Source organism: Mus caroli, unplaced genomic scaffold (genome assembly GCF_978045245.1).
Source record: "Mus caroli unplaced genomic scaffold, Mus_caroli_1 scaffold_4, whole genome shotgun sequence".
NCBI lineage: Eukaryota > Metazoa > Chordata > Mammalia > Rodentia > Muridae > Mus > Mus caroli.
In genome coordinates this window covers 90121552-90139658 of record NW_028227259.1, presented here as the reverse complement: position 1 = coordinate 90139658, position 18107 = coordinate 90121552, and the positions used below count along the sequence as shown (strand labels likewise).

At 33.4% G+C, this 18107-nt stretch overlaps 1 protein-coding gene across 1 annotated transcript; it reads left to right on the top strand.

Moving 5' to 3' along the window:
* The first annotated feature begins 1257 nt into the window (after positions 1–1257).
* LOC110294237 (sulfotransferase 1 family member D1) lies at positions 1258–17811 on the top strand. The gene is made up of 8 exons (XM_021162317.2): positions 1258–1427; positions 4122–4278; positions 5483–5608; positions 6340–6437; positions 10392–10518; positions 11701–11795; positions 13234–13414; positions 14219–17811. The coding sequence occupies exons 2-8, from the start codon at positions 4131–4133 to the stop codon at positions 14329–14331; spliced, it is 888 nt and encodes a 295-aa protein (XP_021017976.1). The 5' UTR covers positions 1258–1427; positions 4122–4130; the 3' UTR covers positions 14332–17811.
* The last annotated feature ends 296 nt before the right edge of the window (positions 17812–18107 follow it).

Sequence of the window (18107 nt, the reverse complement as noted above, 5' to 3'; positions counted from 1 at the left end):
TACTGTGGGAAAGTGATCAATTGTGGTACAGAGCACCTGGGGTACAACCCTCTTCTGTGTGTCAATACCTGTTATGTAAATGTCCTTTACTGCTTGTTACTACCAGCCTTCTAATCTCCAGTTAGAACTATTCCATATTCATCTCAATTCAGTTTTATTCATTTTCTACAACTGATAGAATTTTATTACTTTGTAAAACTTAATAGCATTCCATTGTATATACACATGCATGTACACACAGTTTGTTTTGTTTAATGATGTTGAATATCTAGGTTGATTCTGTATTTATCTCTACTGCAAATAAAACTCTATCAAACACATTAATGTGGCTAGCTTTTTAATGTGCTAGTGTTTTTTCCTTGGGATATATATATATATATATATACCCTGGACATATATCTTTTTATTTTCCATACTGACTATATTAATTTAGATTTCCCATAGACTACAAGTATTTAAATGCACTTTTCCTCTATATCCTCTCTGACATTATATTTTGTGTTTGTGAAAATAGGCAAAATAAGTAGAAACGATGGCTGGTATTCCAGAGTATTTCATAACAATATTTTCCTGATGGAAATTTAGTGTAGTTGGAGGAAACATGATTTTTTTTTCTTACATATAAAATCAATTGTCAAACTGGTGTGATTGAAACATTTTGTCACAGGGATGAATCACTAAAGTTTGCATGAAAAGTCAGGGTAATGACTGTCTTACTTTAAATTTACATAAACTAACTTTCACAAATTCTATCTCATTTTTTATAATTTAGCTACCATTTTAATAAATTACTTTCTGACAAATATTCTAGAAATATAAGAATATTCTAATTATGTATTCATTGTTTTCTTGTTTCTACCACAGTGGTTTATTAAAACATGTAATCTGTTCTTCAAAGAACATTAACATTACTAAGAACATACCATTAGAAATGAAAGAAACTCGAGTGATCATTTTTAATATTTCCTTTTTGACAAATAATATAGATCAGATCCATGCAAAAGATTTATGTACTAGGAATATAACACTGTCTAAGAGAATAATGTGTTGATTGTCAGGAGTTTGATTTCTATGGGACAAAACATCTTTAGGTTTAACACAGTTCACCAGTAGGTTCAGAAGACTATAGTCCACTGATCAGTTAATAATTGACTAAGAGTAGCTGTTAACAATACGCAAAACATGGAGGTGTGCCTAAAGTCATAATTATCACCCTGGTGAGTTTATACTCATGGGGCATTTTCAGGTAGGTAAACAGGGGAGTGGCCTTAGGGAAATGAACATTGTTCATCATTTCCTAAGCTTACCACAACTTAATTTCTTTCTCACATTAAGTTGTGAGCTACCCAGGGGCATCATCCTTTTAAAGTCTTTTGGCTCTGATTCTTCATCTGAGCAAACTCATTTAAAGCTCCGAGAATTTAAAGGTAAGATAAACTTGGTTGTGTTTCTTCTATAAATATATCAGCTGTGACTTTTTAAGGCGTAGACTTTGAAAATATGGAATATTAAATTTATATGTAATACTTAAAAGGTCCAAAAATTATAAAACATCCTTTTGTGATCTAAGAAAGACCTTGTTCTGTGTTCTGTGATTGTCAGTTACTGATCAAAGCACAGATATTCCACAAGGTTTAAAGAACAGTACCTAAATTATCTTTTGATAATTCGATACTTAGAAATCACTCTAAATGAAATATCACTTTCTATATAATCAAGTAGAGTATAAGATATTACTTAAAGAAATTATTAGTAAGGTAGGCTTATATTTTCTAAATTATCTCATATGCTTTTTAATATACTGTATTTAATATGTGTGTGTGAAGCTCATTATTATGGAATACAATGAGTAAAATCAACCTCTTTGAGACAGTTTATTCTTCTCCAGATTCGTAACAGAAATTCACACCATTTCATCTTTATTTTTCCTTTGCCAAGAGCCTTGGCATAACTTGGAGTTTCTCTTGTAATACTTTGTATTATTTGTTGTTCCAAGTCTTATAATACTAATTTAAAATAGTTAACATTACAGAACCTACACTTATCATGCTCTAACCAAATTCTGTCATTTGTTGAAAGCAAGTACTTTTGGGAGGATTTCCAAAGAATACTTAATATTTCCTTGTTATTTTCCTCCTTAGCTAAAATGAGATAGTTGGAATTGACACATAAGAACCTTGTATGAACTGAATAATACACTATATATTTTTTAAAGAATTCCAATTGTGCATGTTTATGACCTAGGCTCTTCATACATATTATGGTTGTATAGCTTAATGTTCTTATTGATCTTCTAACTGTGGGAGCAGGATTGTCTCTGACATTTTTATCTGCTTTGTTGACCCTTTTTCTCCTATTGGGTTGTTTTCTCCAGCCTTAATATGAGGAGAGGTTTCTAGTGTTATTGTAGCATGCTATGTCTTGATTAGTTGATATCCCTGGGAGGCCTGCCCTTTTCAGAAGTGAAATGAAGGAGTGGATCTGGACTGAAAACTAGGATAAGCCTGGGAGGGAAGGATGAAGGGGAAACTGTGGTTAGGATGGAATGTATGACAGAAGAATAAAAGTTATTTTATTCTTTTTTTTCCTGGAGTATTTCATTGCAATTAGGCTTCACCAATAGCTTCAGAAAGGCTCTCTTCATGGTGCCAAGTCTCAGCTCCTTTGCGTGACCCCTTTTGTCCTGGGTGAGGTTGTACCTTCACCAATGGCCTATCCTGTCCTCTCAAAGCCTACACCCACAGTGACACACTTCCCCCAGTAAGGTCACACCCACTCCAACAAGGCCACACATCCTAATAATGCCACTTACTCCCTGGGCCAAGCATATTTAAACCACCACAGTACTAATTCCTAGGGATCTCTTCAAAAGCTTGATATTGGTACTGCTTGTTAGGTAGTTCTTCGGAATTCTCTTTAAAGAGTAATACAACTCCTCAGTTTAGCTAGAATTTAAAGCTAGATTTTTGAGGAAATAACAGAATCCCTCAGCTCATGATAAATTGGAGGCATGTGTATTTTGGAGTATGATTAATGGTAGATTTCAAGTTCTTCCCTTTCCCATAACAGGTAAGAGAAAAAAGAGAGGTGCCTTCCTTCATCTAGAGTCCTGTTGAACAAAGTAAGGCAGGGTCATCATCACGAGTGTTTCAAAGTTTAGTGGAAGATGTGCAATGCATCCTCAATTGCCTAACCTTAAGCTTATTTTCTTTCTTTTATCCTTTTGTTGTTGTTTGTTCTTGATATTTTATTTTAGTTCTCCCTTCCCTTGCTTCCCTCCAAACCTTCCCTTATACTCACCCCTGCTGTCCTTCAAGTCCACTGCCACTCATTCTACCAATTGTTATTGCATGCATGTAAGTATTTGTATGACTAGATAAGTCAATATAATGTTACTTGTATGTATGTATTTAGGGCTGACCAGTTGACACTGGACAATCACTGTAATCTTCCCAGGGAAGGCCCACCACTCTCATTCCTACTCAATATTTTACTCAATAGCCTATAGTTCTTTGTGTAGGAATGAGGACCTGGGAGCTTTCCCTGTGCATTTGGCATGTTCATTTTTTTTTATTTTTTTTTTCAATTTTTTATTACATATTTTCCTCAATTACATTTCCAATGCTATCCCAAAACTTAAGATTTCTATTTTCTCTGCTAAATCTTGCTCATACCCCACATATACATTTTCTCTTAATTTGTAGCCTGTCAGGTCTAATTTAAACAATTTACCAGTTTACCTTGAAATTAAAAAGAAGAGCATATGAGTTAGGCCATCTTTTATTATTTGATCTAAGGAGAACTGTGTCATTCTGGGACTTAGAATGGACTAATAGCCCCATTTCTTACATTGTTCTCCTAACTTCAAGTGTTGCACATTTTCTGTTACATCTTGAAAATATTTACTTTAGCATATGCTATTGATATACAAATGAGGTATAGTAATATGCTGTGTATGAATGGTATGGATAAAAATAAATATTTATCTGTCCAGTTTATTTTCTTGCCTTGATAATAACACACTTAATCTGAATTCATATCTCTGAACTTTGAAAAATGATATTACTATTCAATTAGGAACATTTTAAAATTGATTAATGATACCCTTTGTTAAAATATAGTCTCCCCAAATGGATAAAAAACTGGATGTCTTCAGGAGGGAGTTAGTGGATATTCAAGGTATCCCTCTTTTTTGGAGCATTGCTGAGCATTGGTCCCAAGTAGAGTCATTTGAAGCCCGGCCTGATGACCTTTTGATCTCCACATATCCCAAATCTGGTAAGAACTTTTAATTTATCCATGATAGACAGTTACACAATAATAATCCATATTCACAAACCTAAATGTCTGCAGATATTTGTCCAGCCTAAGCTGAATTTTTCTATCATTAAATAAAGAAGCCTTGTGGCTTGCTGGGGCAATGTTGCCTCAGATTATATAGCTTCATATTCACGTCTGAATTGCCAGCAGGCATCATATGAATTTACTTAAACCCACAGTCAGTCACACTTCCTAAGTAATAAATACATTAATAGCAACTTTTAACCATATTTCTACTTAATTTCCTATGGGGGGAAACAAATAAACTAGAATTTATTATATACTGATCTTCCAAGATCAAATGAACCCCACATGATTACAAGGTCTTAAGAATTGAATTAATGTACTAGATGACACTTTAGTATATAAAAAAAAAAGATAGTTTGGACCAATTTTTCTCCTTTCTGTCATTTACTTTCATTTTAATTAATTTTCCAAGTTAGCCAACAAATTATTGAGTTTAGTTGTAACACTGCCATATATATGTGTCATTTCTAGTTTTTGGAAACCATTGAAAAGTGTAGACAATCATATTTCACTCATTAAAATGTTATAACATAGATTAAATAGTATATTTCAGTGTTTCTGTTACCATTATGAAAACAACTAATAAGTTATTTTTCTGATTTATCATATTCTTTCAAAAAGAAATGCATCATTCATCTGATAATCAAACCACATATGTTGTTGCATATACAATGTTCTCATATTTTTCATGTATTTTTTTCAAGGACTGGTGAGACATACTAGCATACTTGTCAGAGTGAGTGACTGTATTGAGGTCAAATGGACTCTATTGTGTGTAGCATCCTGATTATTACAGGCTAAAGTTCTTTGTGGTCTCTTTTCACACCTTCATTATATGTTGATCATCTTTACCTGATATTTCCTTCCAGTCTAAGCTCCATTTTTTTTTTAATATTGAGAGGAAATATATGAGCCTATGATTTCATCAAAGTTGTCTATTTCCTCTGCCAATCCTCCTTGGGGTTCAACTCAAATATGTTTTAGAATATTTTGATTTGGAATAAGATAAAGGATGTGGAAATAAAAACACATTTCTTGTTTGTTTGTTTCAGATATTACAAAACACCTCTCCCCCTCTTGACTTTCTCATGTTACTTTCAACAGAGATACTTAATTTCTTCCATTTTCCTCTTAGGAACAACTTGGGTCAGTGAAATACTGGATTTGATCTACAACAATGGGGATGCAGAGAAATGTAAAAGGGATGCAATCTACAAACGAGTACCATTCATGGAGTTTATAATTCCTGGAATAACAAATGGTATTTTCTCAGAATATTCATTTTCACTATAGAAATAAATTCATATGTATTCTTAGTATGTGCAAAGGAGTCAGGAACAACAATAATACAGAAAGAACAAGCACTATGAAATCTGAAGTGTCTAGAGAAGTTAGAATTTGGTTAGGCTCCACTTCCTCAAAGTTAACATCTACATCTGGATCTAGCTTAAGTTCCTAATATATTATTTAGTCTATTATTTAGTTAATACATCATATTACATGTGATAATGAAAAATATTATGGGAATATATTCCTTTGCATTTTCAAAATCTTGAATAGAAATGGATATTATGTCATAATCCCATCAGAGTTTGAACATGAGAAAGAAGAGAAATTTGAAAGACTTTCATTCAATCTTTTCATATTGTAAATGAGATAGAACAATGAAGAGAAAGCCTAGACACTGGTTCAAAGCTGCTCTTTCTGCTCCATCTTGTGTTATAAACAAGGAATGTTTTTACAGATGCGGAGATCATTATGCCCTCATACTTACAAAGAATGAAAGAGCCCATTTAACCCTGACTTTTTACAGTTTGTATCCTCAGAGTTTAATGGAAGATATGAAGCTGTTGGACCATTTAGCTAACAAATCAGAACAAAGAAAAAAAAACTTTATTAAACCTTTAATGATTAGAAGATCTTAGGTTGAATTAGAAATCAGTTGTCTGAATCTAAAAGTATAATTCACTTTGTTAATGTGTATGTCTGTAGGTGTTGAAATGCTGAACAACATGCCGTCTCCTCGAATAGTGAAAACACATCTTCCTGTTCAGCTGCTTCCTTCCTCATTCTGGAAAAACGACTGCAAGGTAGAAAGTGAAAATAATCCTTCTTTGTCTTTCCATTTCTTTCATTGATTTTGAGGTTTTGGATATTTGTATATAGTTACAACATTTCCACCTTCCATTTCCTCTATCTAATGTCACCCATATCCTCCTCACTGTCTTTGTTAAATTCTTAGTTTTACTCCCTCAACTATTGTTTTTCTCACACACACACACACACACACACACACACACACACACACACACACACACACCAAATACAAACACACACACACTCACAAACACACACACACAAATGCAAAGACACACACATCACATATGGGAGATCAAAGAAGAATTTGAAATTTTTTCATTCAGTCCTTTCATATTGTAAATGAGATAAAAAGATGAAGAGAAAGCCTGGACATTGTATGTGTACAAGGTCAAGGGAACCTGATATGGCCACAAGGAATTAAAACAGGCCAGATTGGAGGATCCAGAGCACAACTGAGGCTGTGCCAATCTCTTTGAGAGCCATCAGATTTTTTATACCTTTATTAGAGGCAGAAGACAATGGAAAATTCCAGGTTCAATTCAGTTAGAGGTGCTAGGATACGATGATGTCTGCAAGCAACACAGGGTACACAGAACTGATCTTAAAGACCAACTTTCCTGCCAAGTTTTCATGCTTCCTTGACTACTCAGGGAACATACAGAGAAACAAAGTGTCCTGAATACTTCACTGCCTCAGGCATAACAACTCAAGAACTTGAAGGTACACTGTGGCTCAAGAACCACAAGAAAGTTGAACTTGAACTTGAAGGTACACTGTGGCTCAAGAACCTGAGAAACATATTACACGTGCCTCTCAAAGCAGCTCTGTCAATCACAAAGCCATGGCTCCCCACAATGCCCCCATTTTATGTTTTAATTTCAGCATACACTAGTCAATCTTTAAAGCAGATATGGAGGGCCAAGTCTGTCTCAAGGTTTCCCAGTATAAGAGGCTAAAATCCTTGCAGCTATATTTCTATGAACCATCGTTTAGTTTAGAAGTCCAATCAATGACAGAAAAATAATGACCAAAAATCTTTGCCAGGTTTTATGTAACATTGGAAGAAGGGATTTATCTAACTTTGAATGCTTAAATGATCATGTGACTATAATTGCTTGAGGAACAATAGAATGAGCAGTGAAGCCACCAGGATCTGAGTCATTGACCTAGGAAAGCCATTTTTTTTTCTAGTTATCAAAATGGAACACAGGGTGAAAAGGTAGATAAGCCCCTTATCTTTCATCATTAACAGATACATTCAACAAATACAATGTAGCCAAACTCAGCAATTCTGTACTCCCAGCCTTCCCCTGGGATTTCACCAACTTATGTTCAGTCACTAGTTTCTTTATCTGAATCAGGCTGGTAGGCAGACCTTATTCCTCATGGCTCAGCAAGTCTGTTGCTCCACTTTCTTCCTTTCCTATGGTTAGAGTCTTTGTAGACACTTGGATACATATTTTGAAGAAAAGGTTGTACACTATGCCTGAGAAACTTTCAGATTGTCTCTCATTCTTAATCTTTTCACTTGACTTTCAACTGCTTTTAAAGAATTGATATTCATATACCAGAACAGATTGAAGGTATATGAATTGACAATTACATATTATTCTATAAATTAATCAATGGATATTTATAATTACATATTTGCAGATTAGAAGTCTATTGGCAATCCAGCATAATATATAAATAATATTAACTTTATATGATTTATAATTGTATAGATTCATATAGTTTATGATTTTATTTTAATAAATTTTTCAAACACAACATTTAGGAAAATAGTACAAACCAAAGAGTTGAGCTTCATGAATATTTAGGAATTAACCATATTATGAAACCCAAAGTACTTATGGTCAGCACCACAAAAGTTCAGTGGCATCAAATGTCTAGTCAGTAACCCTTTTGGTTCTCACATTAAGTAACTTTGCCTACTTGCCCTGTAGTTATAAACTATGAATATTGTGAAATTTATTTTAATTTTTCTCAATACACATGTGAAAGCTATTCCTTTGTATAAATGTATTAGTTCTATTACATTATAAGAACCAAGCCAACTAGCTTTCTAGATACACAATTCTCAGATTCCATTCTTACCATCTGAAACATAAATTGCAGAAATAAGGCCCCGAAGTCTAAAATTTAACAATAGCAGATTTAGAATTAATTCAGATTAAAGTTTGAGGACCAATAACATACATCATCAAAAATCTGGGACTCCTTCAGAGTTTACTTATAAGGGGTACTGTTGATATATGGTTGAGTTTCTGCTAGTTGTCAACAATGGAAATAGTGTTGCTTTGCATATTATATGTCTTTTAGTGTATAGATGCATATTTTCTCTTGGTTACATATTTAGGGGTGGAATTATTGAAACCTAAGGTAACTCATTTGTGTAGTTGATATTTTAAACTAGTATTTGAGGTATTTAAAATATTGATGAGCAATGGTAACTAAGTTACTCCATACTTTCATTAACATGAAATATAGGTAAAACATTTTAATTCCTACTAATGGCTATGCAGGGGATTGTTTTGAACTTTCTTAGTGACTAATTAGAGTGGTGCCTTTAATATGGCTTATTGACTAACATATCTTCACTGACTTTCTTCTTTTTCATACACACACACACACACACACACAGAGAAAGAGAGAGAGAGAGAGAGAGAGAGAGAGAGAGAGAGAGAGAGAGAGAGAGAGAGAGAGAGAGAGAGATTATAGTAATGAATATCACCAAGAGCCTAGAAGGAGGTACAGTTTATTTTTAGGAGTTTGTGGAGACATCCTTAAATGATCCTCTCTGTACTAAAGCAAGTCAAACACATCAAGGTTACAGATGGTGTTGATAGATGTTATTTGGCTTATTGCCCCAGTTTATTGAAATTGAAATAAGAAATAACTGGTAATGCTTACAGGGCTTAATGTTTATAATAAAATTTATAAGCTGCAACATTCATCCTATATGAACCTATGACTATATCCCTTCCAAACCTATTTCAGTCCACTCCTTCCTACCCTTGTCTATTTCCAAGTTTAAACAAGCTACTATCTGTGACTTGTGAGTATGAAAGTTCTCACTTTGTTTATCAGTTGTAAGAGAAGGAAAACCTAATCATAGCTCCCTGAAGGTCTCTTTCTGCACTTAATTTTCTAGGAAACATATTCACTCCATGCATGGCTAGACTTCAGGTGTTAAACGTGTTTTGAAGAAGGGTAGGCATAAGGCATTTCAGTAAATGAGTGTTGCAAAACAATCTCCCCAGGAATCTCTCCTCTTTCTTCCCCCCTCTCTGCATGTTTGGATGTGAGTTTCTGTACCTGCTGCCAGATGAAACCTCTCTGATGATGATTGGACAAGGTACCAATCTGTAACTATAGCAGAATATCATTTCATAGATTATTTTTTGCTTTTTGTCAATGGTGTTTGGTTCTGTCCTAGGTCTCGGAGCCACCCAGTGTCAGGTTCCTGGACATCCAGGCATTGTAGAGCACAGGCTCCCTCCTGTAGTATGGCATTAAACTAAACATAGTTGGCCACTCCTACAAGTTATGGCCAGCCTAGCACATCTTGCAAGCCAGATAGGTTATAGGTGGGGGATTTTGTCTCTGGGTTGGTGTCTATGTTCCTCTTTCCATAGCCTGCAGAATAACTTCTCATACCAAAGACACTAGAACATAAGCGTGTAAGTTCTAGGTCTTTTTTATAATCGTCTTTCATATTTCAATAGATAATCTTTTCAAAGCTTAAAGAGGATGCAGATGTGTCAGAAATAAGAGAAGAACTTTTGTGTATTAAAACAATACATAGTTGTGAATGTACTCTGTTGGGCATATGTGTACAAATATTGTGAAAGGAACTGTAAAGGATAAATAGCCATTTAAAGCAATAGTTGAAAGCTATTCAATTACAAAAGTAAATGCCAACCTTTCATTTGTCCATACAGATGATTTATGTGGCACGGAATGCCAAAGATGTGGTTGTTTCTTACTATTATTTCTACCAAATGGCAAAAATCCACCCAGAGCCTGGCACCTGGGAAGAGTTCCTCGAGAAATTCATGGCTGGGCAAGGTGTGTCCAAGTGTTACTTTAATTATGATGTCAATACTAATACTTTTTTTTTTGCAAGGCACCATACAGTTTAAAATCTAAAACATATGTTTATTATAAAATTAATTTTCATCAATCAATCTACTAAAACATTAGGGAGAGTAAAGATGAAGAAAAAATGTCCCTTTTGTCGTTGAAGGAACTTTTGGGTAATTTGTGATATATATAGTTTCTAGTTCTGGGTTTCAACATTTCATAAGTTATGAATGGCTTCTGGCAATTTATTTAACTGCTTTCAAATATCAATGCCTATGTTGTGCTATTTTAATTATGTGCCTATTCCTTGAATTCTGTTCTATAGCATTCAAAACTCCTGTTGTTCCTTTAACAAACATACAGCCTCTTTTTCTTTCTAATGATAGCAAATGTGCAAAAAAATCCCAATAGACATTTAAGTCCCCATATAAACTTCCCCTTGGAAACAAATGTGTGTAGGTGACATGCAGCATGGACTTAATACCTGTCATTGCTTGAAATATTATGTGTCATTGTCAAAGCCTGAAGGATTCTCAGAAAAAAAAAATGTACTCTACTCTTCCCAGTTGTTTTGTGACTTCCTGTGTATGCCTTCTTGTTTATTCAATACTCCCTCTCCTCTGAACATACATATCACTTATTGTTTAAAACAGTCACTTTGCAGTGGTCTTAGCTATATTTATCAAATGATATTAATTTTCAAAAGGTCCAATAACAACTTATCCTACTGACTGGCTTAGATGACAGAGATGTATGTTTTTGCTTTTGTAGAATCTACAAATCCAAGGAGACAGTGCTGTGTTTATTGTACATCCTTCTTCCTTAAACTGTGCAGGGATATGGTTTTTTGTCATGGCCTTCCATCTTGGTGTGTCTGTATTAGCTTCTTTATCTGTAAGCGCATTTGTCATAATCAGTAACTAATTTTTCCTACTATAGGGACCTTTCTTCTAAGTACAATTTCATTACCAGGACAATGTGGACATTGTAGTATATAGATTTTGGGAAGACATGATTCAACTTGTGACAGAATAACTTTTTATTATTTTTTAAAGTAGATTCCAAATTTCACAGGAAAACAGCAGATAACCATGACTTAAAGAGACATTTAGCTATTTCTACTTCATGTAAATAGTTTTTAAATTTACATTTCATCTTTAACTTTAGTGAGCTTTGGTCCCTGGTATGATCATGTGAAGGGCTGGTGGGAAAAAAGAAAAGAATATCAGATCCTTTACCTGTTTTATGAAGATATGAAAGAAGTAAGTAGGCACTTCAATCTATTTTTTAAATTTAACTTATTTGTCCATTTCTTTCTTTTCTTCTTAATCTATAAGTATAGCTAATTTACTTTTAACTCTGCCTCTGTTATAAAGTACAATTAATTCAAATCTACCATGTTGCTGTTGATTATCCAATTATGATTAACAATAATAATATTTTTGAAAATATCTGTGAGTCCACTTATGTATTCAACTAGCTTATTAGCTTCTAAACTATAAAATCATGAAGATGATTCTAGAATTTGGAATTTAACCCCTTTATGTCCATTCAGATTCTTTTTGTACCATTTTCCTTTACTCACTGAGTCTACATTAAAAAACAAGACTGTTAATGTATTTTCAGATTAACATTAATTCACTTTTGAATTAAATTCCATGAGGCAAGTTGTCACTCAAAACTGAAGTCTAGCAAGGAAAAACTGTAATTATACTTCATCAACTCTGAGTTTTGGTAGGCCTGACTCAGCCGATGTTGTTTCTTAGACTTCTATCAAATCCTTTATGATGGATAAACCATCTTTGGTTTCAGAATCCAGTTCTATGTTTCTATAGAAATCACATCATTCTTCTGCATGTTCCTTTTTTGCAGCCAAATCCATAGCTGCTCTTATACAGTAAGTTGAGTTTATATCAGTCAGAATGATTACTTCTATATAGTGCCCATGGTATGGACTTTTAGGGAATGAGCAACATTATATAGTGTCTTTATGTGTTCATATATAAATTTACATGGAAACTCTTACTTAGGTTGCCAAGATGTTGTCATGACAATGAGGTTTAGTCCCCTCAGATATAGAGGACAACTTACGTAGTTGACAGAGAAGGTGCAGAATTCTACTAGAATTAAAGATTCTCTGTACCATTAGATTAACATTAGATATTTTAATTCTTAATTTAATAATTTCACCCTTATCCATCATAATTTCCCCTTCATTTGCATCTGAGTGATGGCCTATGAATGACTTGACACAGCTCTCTTACTTCGCTTCCATTTTCATACTCCTAATATGAAGGTGTTAGAGGTCATAGAATCTTTTTTTCACTCCTAGAAAATTCTTGAGATATATAATATATATTTGGTGGTATATTTAAAAAACAAGATGATTACAGATATTCCTTAACTAAAATAGCAACTTACACTATTACTATCCATTATTCTGCAAATCATATTTTTAAATATTAATATTGAGAATTAATCCAATCTTTTTTATTTCATGAAATAAACACTACTATTGCTCTTAGCTCATGGTGGGTACATTAAATGGCCAAATAAATCACTTTGATTTCTCAAAAAGTAAAATAAGTCCCCCCAAATATCTCTCCTAATAGCTAAGCTTAAACAGAACCTTAGTAAGTATGTTCTTTTCCTTGTGACTAAATCTAACTGAAATGTTTCTTTTCCCACTTACCGTTTCAGAATCCAAAGTATGAAATTCAAAAAATATTAAAGTTTCTAGAAAAAGACATGCCAGAAGAAATTTTAAATAAAATCCTCTACCATAGCTCTTTCAGTGTAATGAAGGAGAATCCTAGTGCAAATTACACTACTATGATGAAAGAAGAGATGGACCACTCTGTGTCTCCTTTCATGAGAAAGGGTGAGAAAAGCACAAATTCATTTTTGCGTAGTTTCTGGTCACATTGTGAAAGGTATAAGTAATCACAGTAATGTGAAATTGTAAGAAATTAGAAGCAATTAAGTATGCTTAATAAAGGGAAACTCAAAAGCAGAAGAGAAAAACAAAGGCCTTAGAATACTTTATTTTATCTTATATTATTTCTGGAATTTTCCAGTTCAAATATCTCTATTTGACGTGAAAAATAGGTTTCTAATTGTGACTTCTACATTATTGTGGAATATTCTGTGAAAACTATACTTTAAGCAAATATTCCTTCTGCATGTCTTATCATATCCTTCCATAAGGATATGGTGTTTTAAATATATAGAAGGCTCAATACATGTAGTAGATAAATATGCTTAATCACATTCACTTCCTTAGTTTCTAATCCTGTTTGATAATATTTTTTCTTCTAATTCATCATTTGACCCTGTAAACTAAAGCTTTCAATTTAGAAGTCCTCTTTACCCTTTGTTACCAATGCTTTTACAGCCTGAGCATTGGAAATGAGATATCAGGCAATGTTTCCTCCAGTGGCATTTCGTTAAGATATTTAGGAATTATTGTTTTTTTAAAATAAGATACTTGTAAAATTTATGGAAATTGGAAGGCTAAGAAGTAGGTCTAGCAATTAGATTGGGTGAAGTTGAAGATTACAGTTTGAGGAATATCAAAAGATAAAGACCAAATACACATTCAAATTGTTAACTCAAATTCCTATTAGACAGATGTTTAATAGTAATTCCAAGTACTTTTGCATTATGTTTTTTTTTTTTTAAACAGGAATTTCGGGCGATTGGAAGAATCAGTTCACTGTAGCCCAGTATGAGAAATTTGAAGAAGATTATGTTAAGAAAATGGAAGATTCAACACTCAAGTTTAGATCAGAGATCTAGGGAGTGTTGGTTTCTTCTCAGTCTCTTTTGTCAGGCACTAACATTAGAGAAAAAGCACATTCATGGTTCAGTCAAAGAAAATGTTGTATATTATTTTTCTATACTTACTAAAACTCTTGGTCTTGAAATGTACAGATATCAGGTAATAATTCTCTTCTAATTATCTTCCTTACAGAAAGGTTCATATAGTAGTTTCCCTTTTACTTTCTGTTATCAAAATAATACAATTTTAAGAGGCTTTATAACACAGTATATTTTTAGTTTCAGTTCCTAATAGCTTCCTGTCTGTATATAGTCTCAGTGGCCTCCTAGAGGAAGATTACATTTCATTAATTAATTCAACTTCATCTGTGGTGATTTTGCTTTTTAAAATATTATGTCGTTAACATTGCCGAATCATTTAGATTCATTATGTCAGAATAACCTGTTTTCCCTTAAACCTTATTTAGAAATATTAAATTTTAATGAAAAAAATCAATAAAACCCATTTTATAGATTTAAATCAAGAAAATTAGAGATCGAATTATTTTATCCTTCATTTCATATATTGAAGCTATTGTGAAATTTATTACAGAAAATGTTGAGGCTTGTTCAAAATACTCCAAATTATTATTCTACTGTCTATTTTATGTCCACTTAACATCACTTTTTAAAGGAAAACTCTGTACAATAAACTAATTTCCATAATCTCTCTTCTTTTTTTTTATTGGGTTTTGGATCACACCAGGGTCATTTTCATCCTTCTGAAATTAGTCATTCCTGAGTGAGATAAATACTCATTTTTGAACTATCACGAAATATGAATTCAAATCCCTTTACATTTGTCTTCAGGAACTAATGTTTAGTGAAAAATGAAACCTTAAAAATAAATGAATAAAGTATTACATGATTATATTCAATATATAACATTCTTGACATGAGAAAATTGTTGAAGTGGACAGCTAGTTAATGGTAACATAATTTAATGAAAAACTTTAAAGGACATGATAGGAGTCACAGAACAGCAACCTGGGCAATATTGCTGTAGAACAAGTAGTCTTAATATTCTGGCATTAATAAAATGTTATAGGCTTACCAGATGTTACTACTGGAGAAAATGTGCTAAAGTTATAATTTCTTACCATTTCATGCTGAGTGTCTCAAATTTTACCATTATGTTTAATGAATGTCTTACTAATTTTAAATGTTCTAAAGCCAAGGTAATTTTAAGTAACAACACCAGTAATGACTGTCTAAAATAAACATCCTTAAATTAAGTCAACAATGAATTAATATAAAAGGTTTCTAAGACTATTTATGCAGGTCAGCGCTGAAGGGAAGACTCACAACTAAAGGCATCAGTTAAGTACTGGGTACTTGACTATGTTCAAGGCTTAATGGAGTATGTGATTAAAATGATTGTGAATATACACTTCTGCTCCATATCAATGTCATAATACTCTAGAAAGAACTACTTATCACTAAGGAACTCACTTTACTGGAAGCCACTGTGATGGTCTCATGTTCATAAAAATCATTGTTTTTATAATTCCTTCTGTCTGAAGTAGTTAGTTTGCTATAAAGTGGAATGTTCCTTCAAAGACTCAATTTTCCGTCATTTGGGAAGCAATGATATTTAGAGTTGATGCAATAGAAGGGTAGATGTTTGTTTTGAACCAGCACCTGGATACTCGTTAGTTTATTCCACAACCAAGATTCATAGATACTGGAGTCATGAAGTCGAATAGGAGAAGTGCTCATTGTTATTGCCAGTGTCTCCCTAGCAAAGGTTTTGCTTCCTACGATAAACTTGTGCTTTATAGAAAGAAAATTTACTTTCAGAGGAAGGAGTCTTTAACAACAATAAACACATAAAGTTCAGAGTGGCATGCTAAACAGGAGAGTATAAAACTATGTTTCATTGTTTACAACTATGAACTTCTCAAAAATAAAAGGAAAAATACAACAAAATTAGTTATGAATGTGTGAAGAGCTATAGAAACAGGATAACTGCACTGAGTATTTTTCCAGTTTTGTTTAATCAGAATTTTAAGCAAATGCTATTGCTTTCTTCAACTCGTATCCCTTTGTAATACAACTTTACACTGAGTTAGTAAAATTTACTAAGTTTTGTTAAATTGACATTACCATACTTAAGTTGTAGAAGTCTTGCAAATGATGGGAAATTGTCAACAATGACACCTATTCTGGGAAAAGAATGAGTAGATTTTTAGGTTATCCTCGGCAACATAGTTGCATCTATTTAAGTGAAAGGTCATTTTGTGAATGTTAACCTTGATTTTCAAACTTAATTCAAGATGACTAGAAGATTAGTAAGATACATATTTGGGTGTGTAACATATGAAAGAATATGATAGCTGGCTTGTAGACAGAAGTTCTGTTATTCCTGTGTGGTGGTGTCTATCGATGCTACCAATGTCCATCACCACCAAACTCCAGGTTCTTCAGGTTTTCAACAGAAACTCATCCTGATGACTTTACAGTGAGCTTATTTTAGAAAGACGGCATCTTTGCATTCTTAGTCCTTTCCAGAATGAGTGTTCAGGAAAACTTTAAGTCTAGTAGGTAGGTATTTGCCTCCTTTTTTGCTTGCGATAGACTCATAATACCCTCTAGTTAACACTATCACTTAGAGCTGTTTCTCAAGGGGCATTCATTATAATTTCTTATGTGTCTATGTCCCATCAATGTTCATCTGATCTACAAGCCCATTTGTGACCCAAATGGAGATAACAGCAGCTATACTCCTATGTTGTCTAGTGTAATAACGAACAGAAAATTTCTAACATGTATTTAATTAATATTATCATGGTATATCTATGTGGGCATGCCTGCATGTAGGTGCATGAATCATCTGTTAGCCTGAAGCCCATGAAGATCAGATCCCCTAGAACTAGATTTACAGGGAACTGTTAGTCACCCATTGTGGAAGCTGGGAACCAAACACAGGTCTTCTGGAAAAGCAGCAATTGTTCTTAATCTGTGTTCATCAGCTCCAAATATATACCTTTTAGACTCTGGAAATTTAAGATTAAAATCTTTTATGTAGAATGTCTAGTTTAAAGTACAGAGTTGGTTCTGTGTTCCTCAGCTTCCAATACAGGTTCACAGGGTTGACTACATTCTGTATAGCTGGATTTTATCCACCTCACTGTGCTACAGAATTCCTGGAGGGTTTGTTTCAAAGGCATTTTGTTGTTGTTGTTGTTGTTTTGGTTTTTTTTTGTTTGTTTGTTGTTTTGTTTTGGTTTTTCAAGACAGGGTTCCTCTGTATAGCCTTGGCTGTCTTGAACTCACTCTGTAGACCAGGCTGGACTCGAACTCAGAAATCCACCTGCCTCTGCCTCCCGAGTGCTGGGATTAAAGGCATGTGCCACCACGCCCAGCTTCAAAGGCATTTTAATCTAAGGAAATAATGAAGAGTCTAATGCAGCTGAAACTTATACTTTATGCACAAACATGTAATTTCTGATATTTTGAAGAATGAAAATAGTTAAGTTTTGATATTTTTTATACAGGAGATTAAGAACTATGTTACAAATTATGTTTGTATTATAAAGTGGACATAGTGTCAGATAGAGCTGAGAATTGTCCAGTCATAAAATCAAGTTTTCTGATACCTTATTGAGATATCTATGTTGCATTCTTTTCCAGTGTCTCTTATTCTGCTTAAGAAAACCAGCTAAGTTCTAAGTGGTCATTTAAAGAAGTGTGAATAGGAGATAATATCTGAAAATCTGTTATTAAATATTACTATTCATTTTACATACACTTCT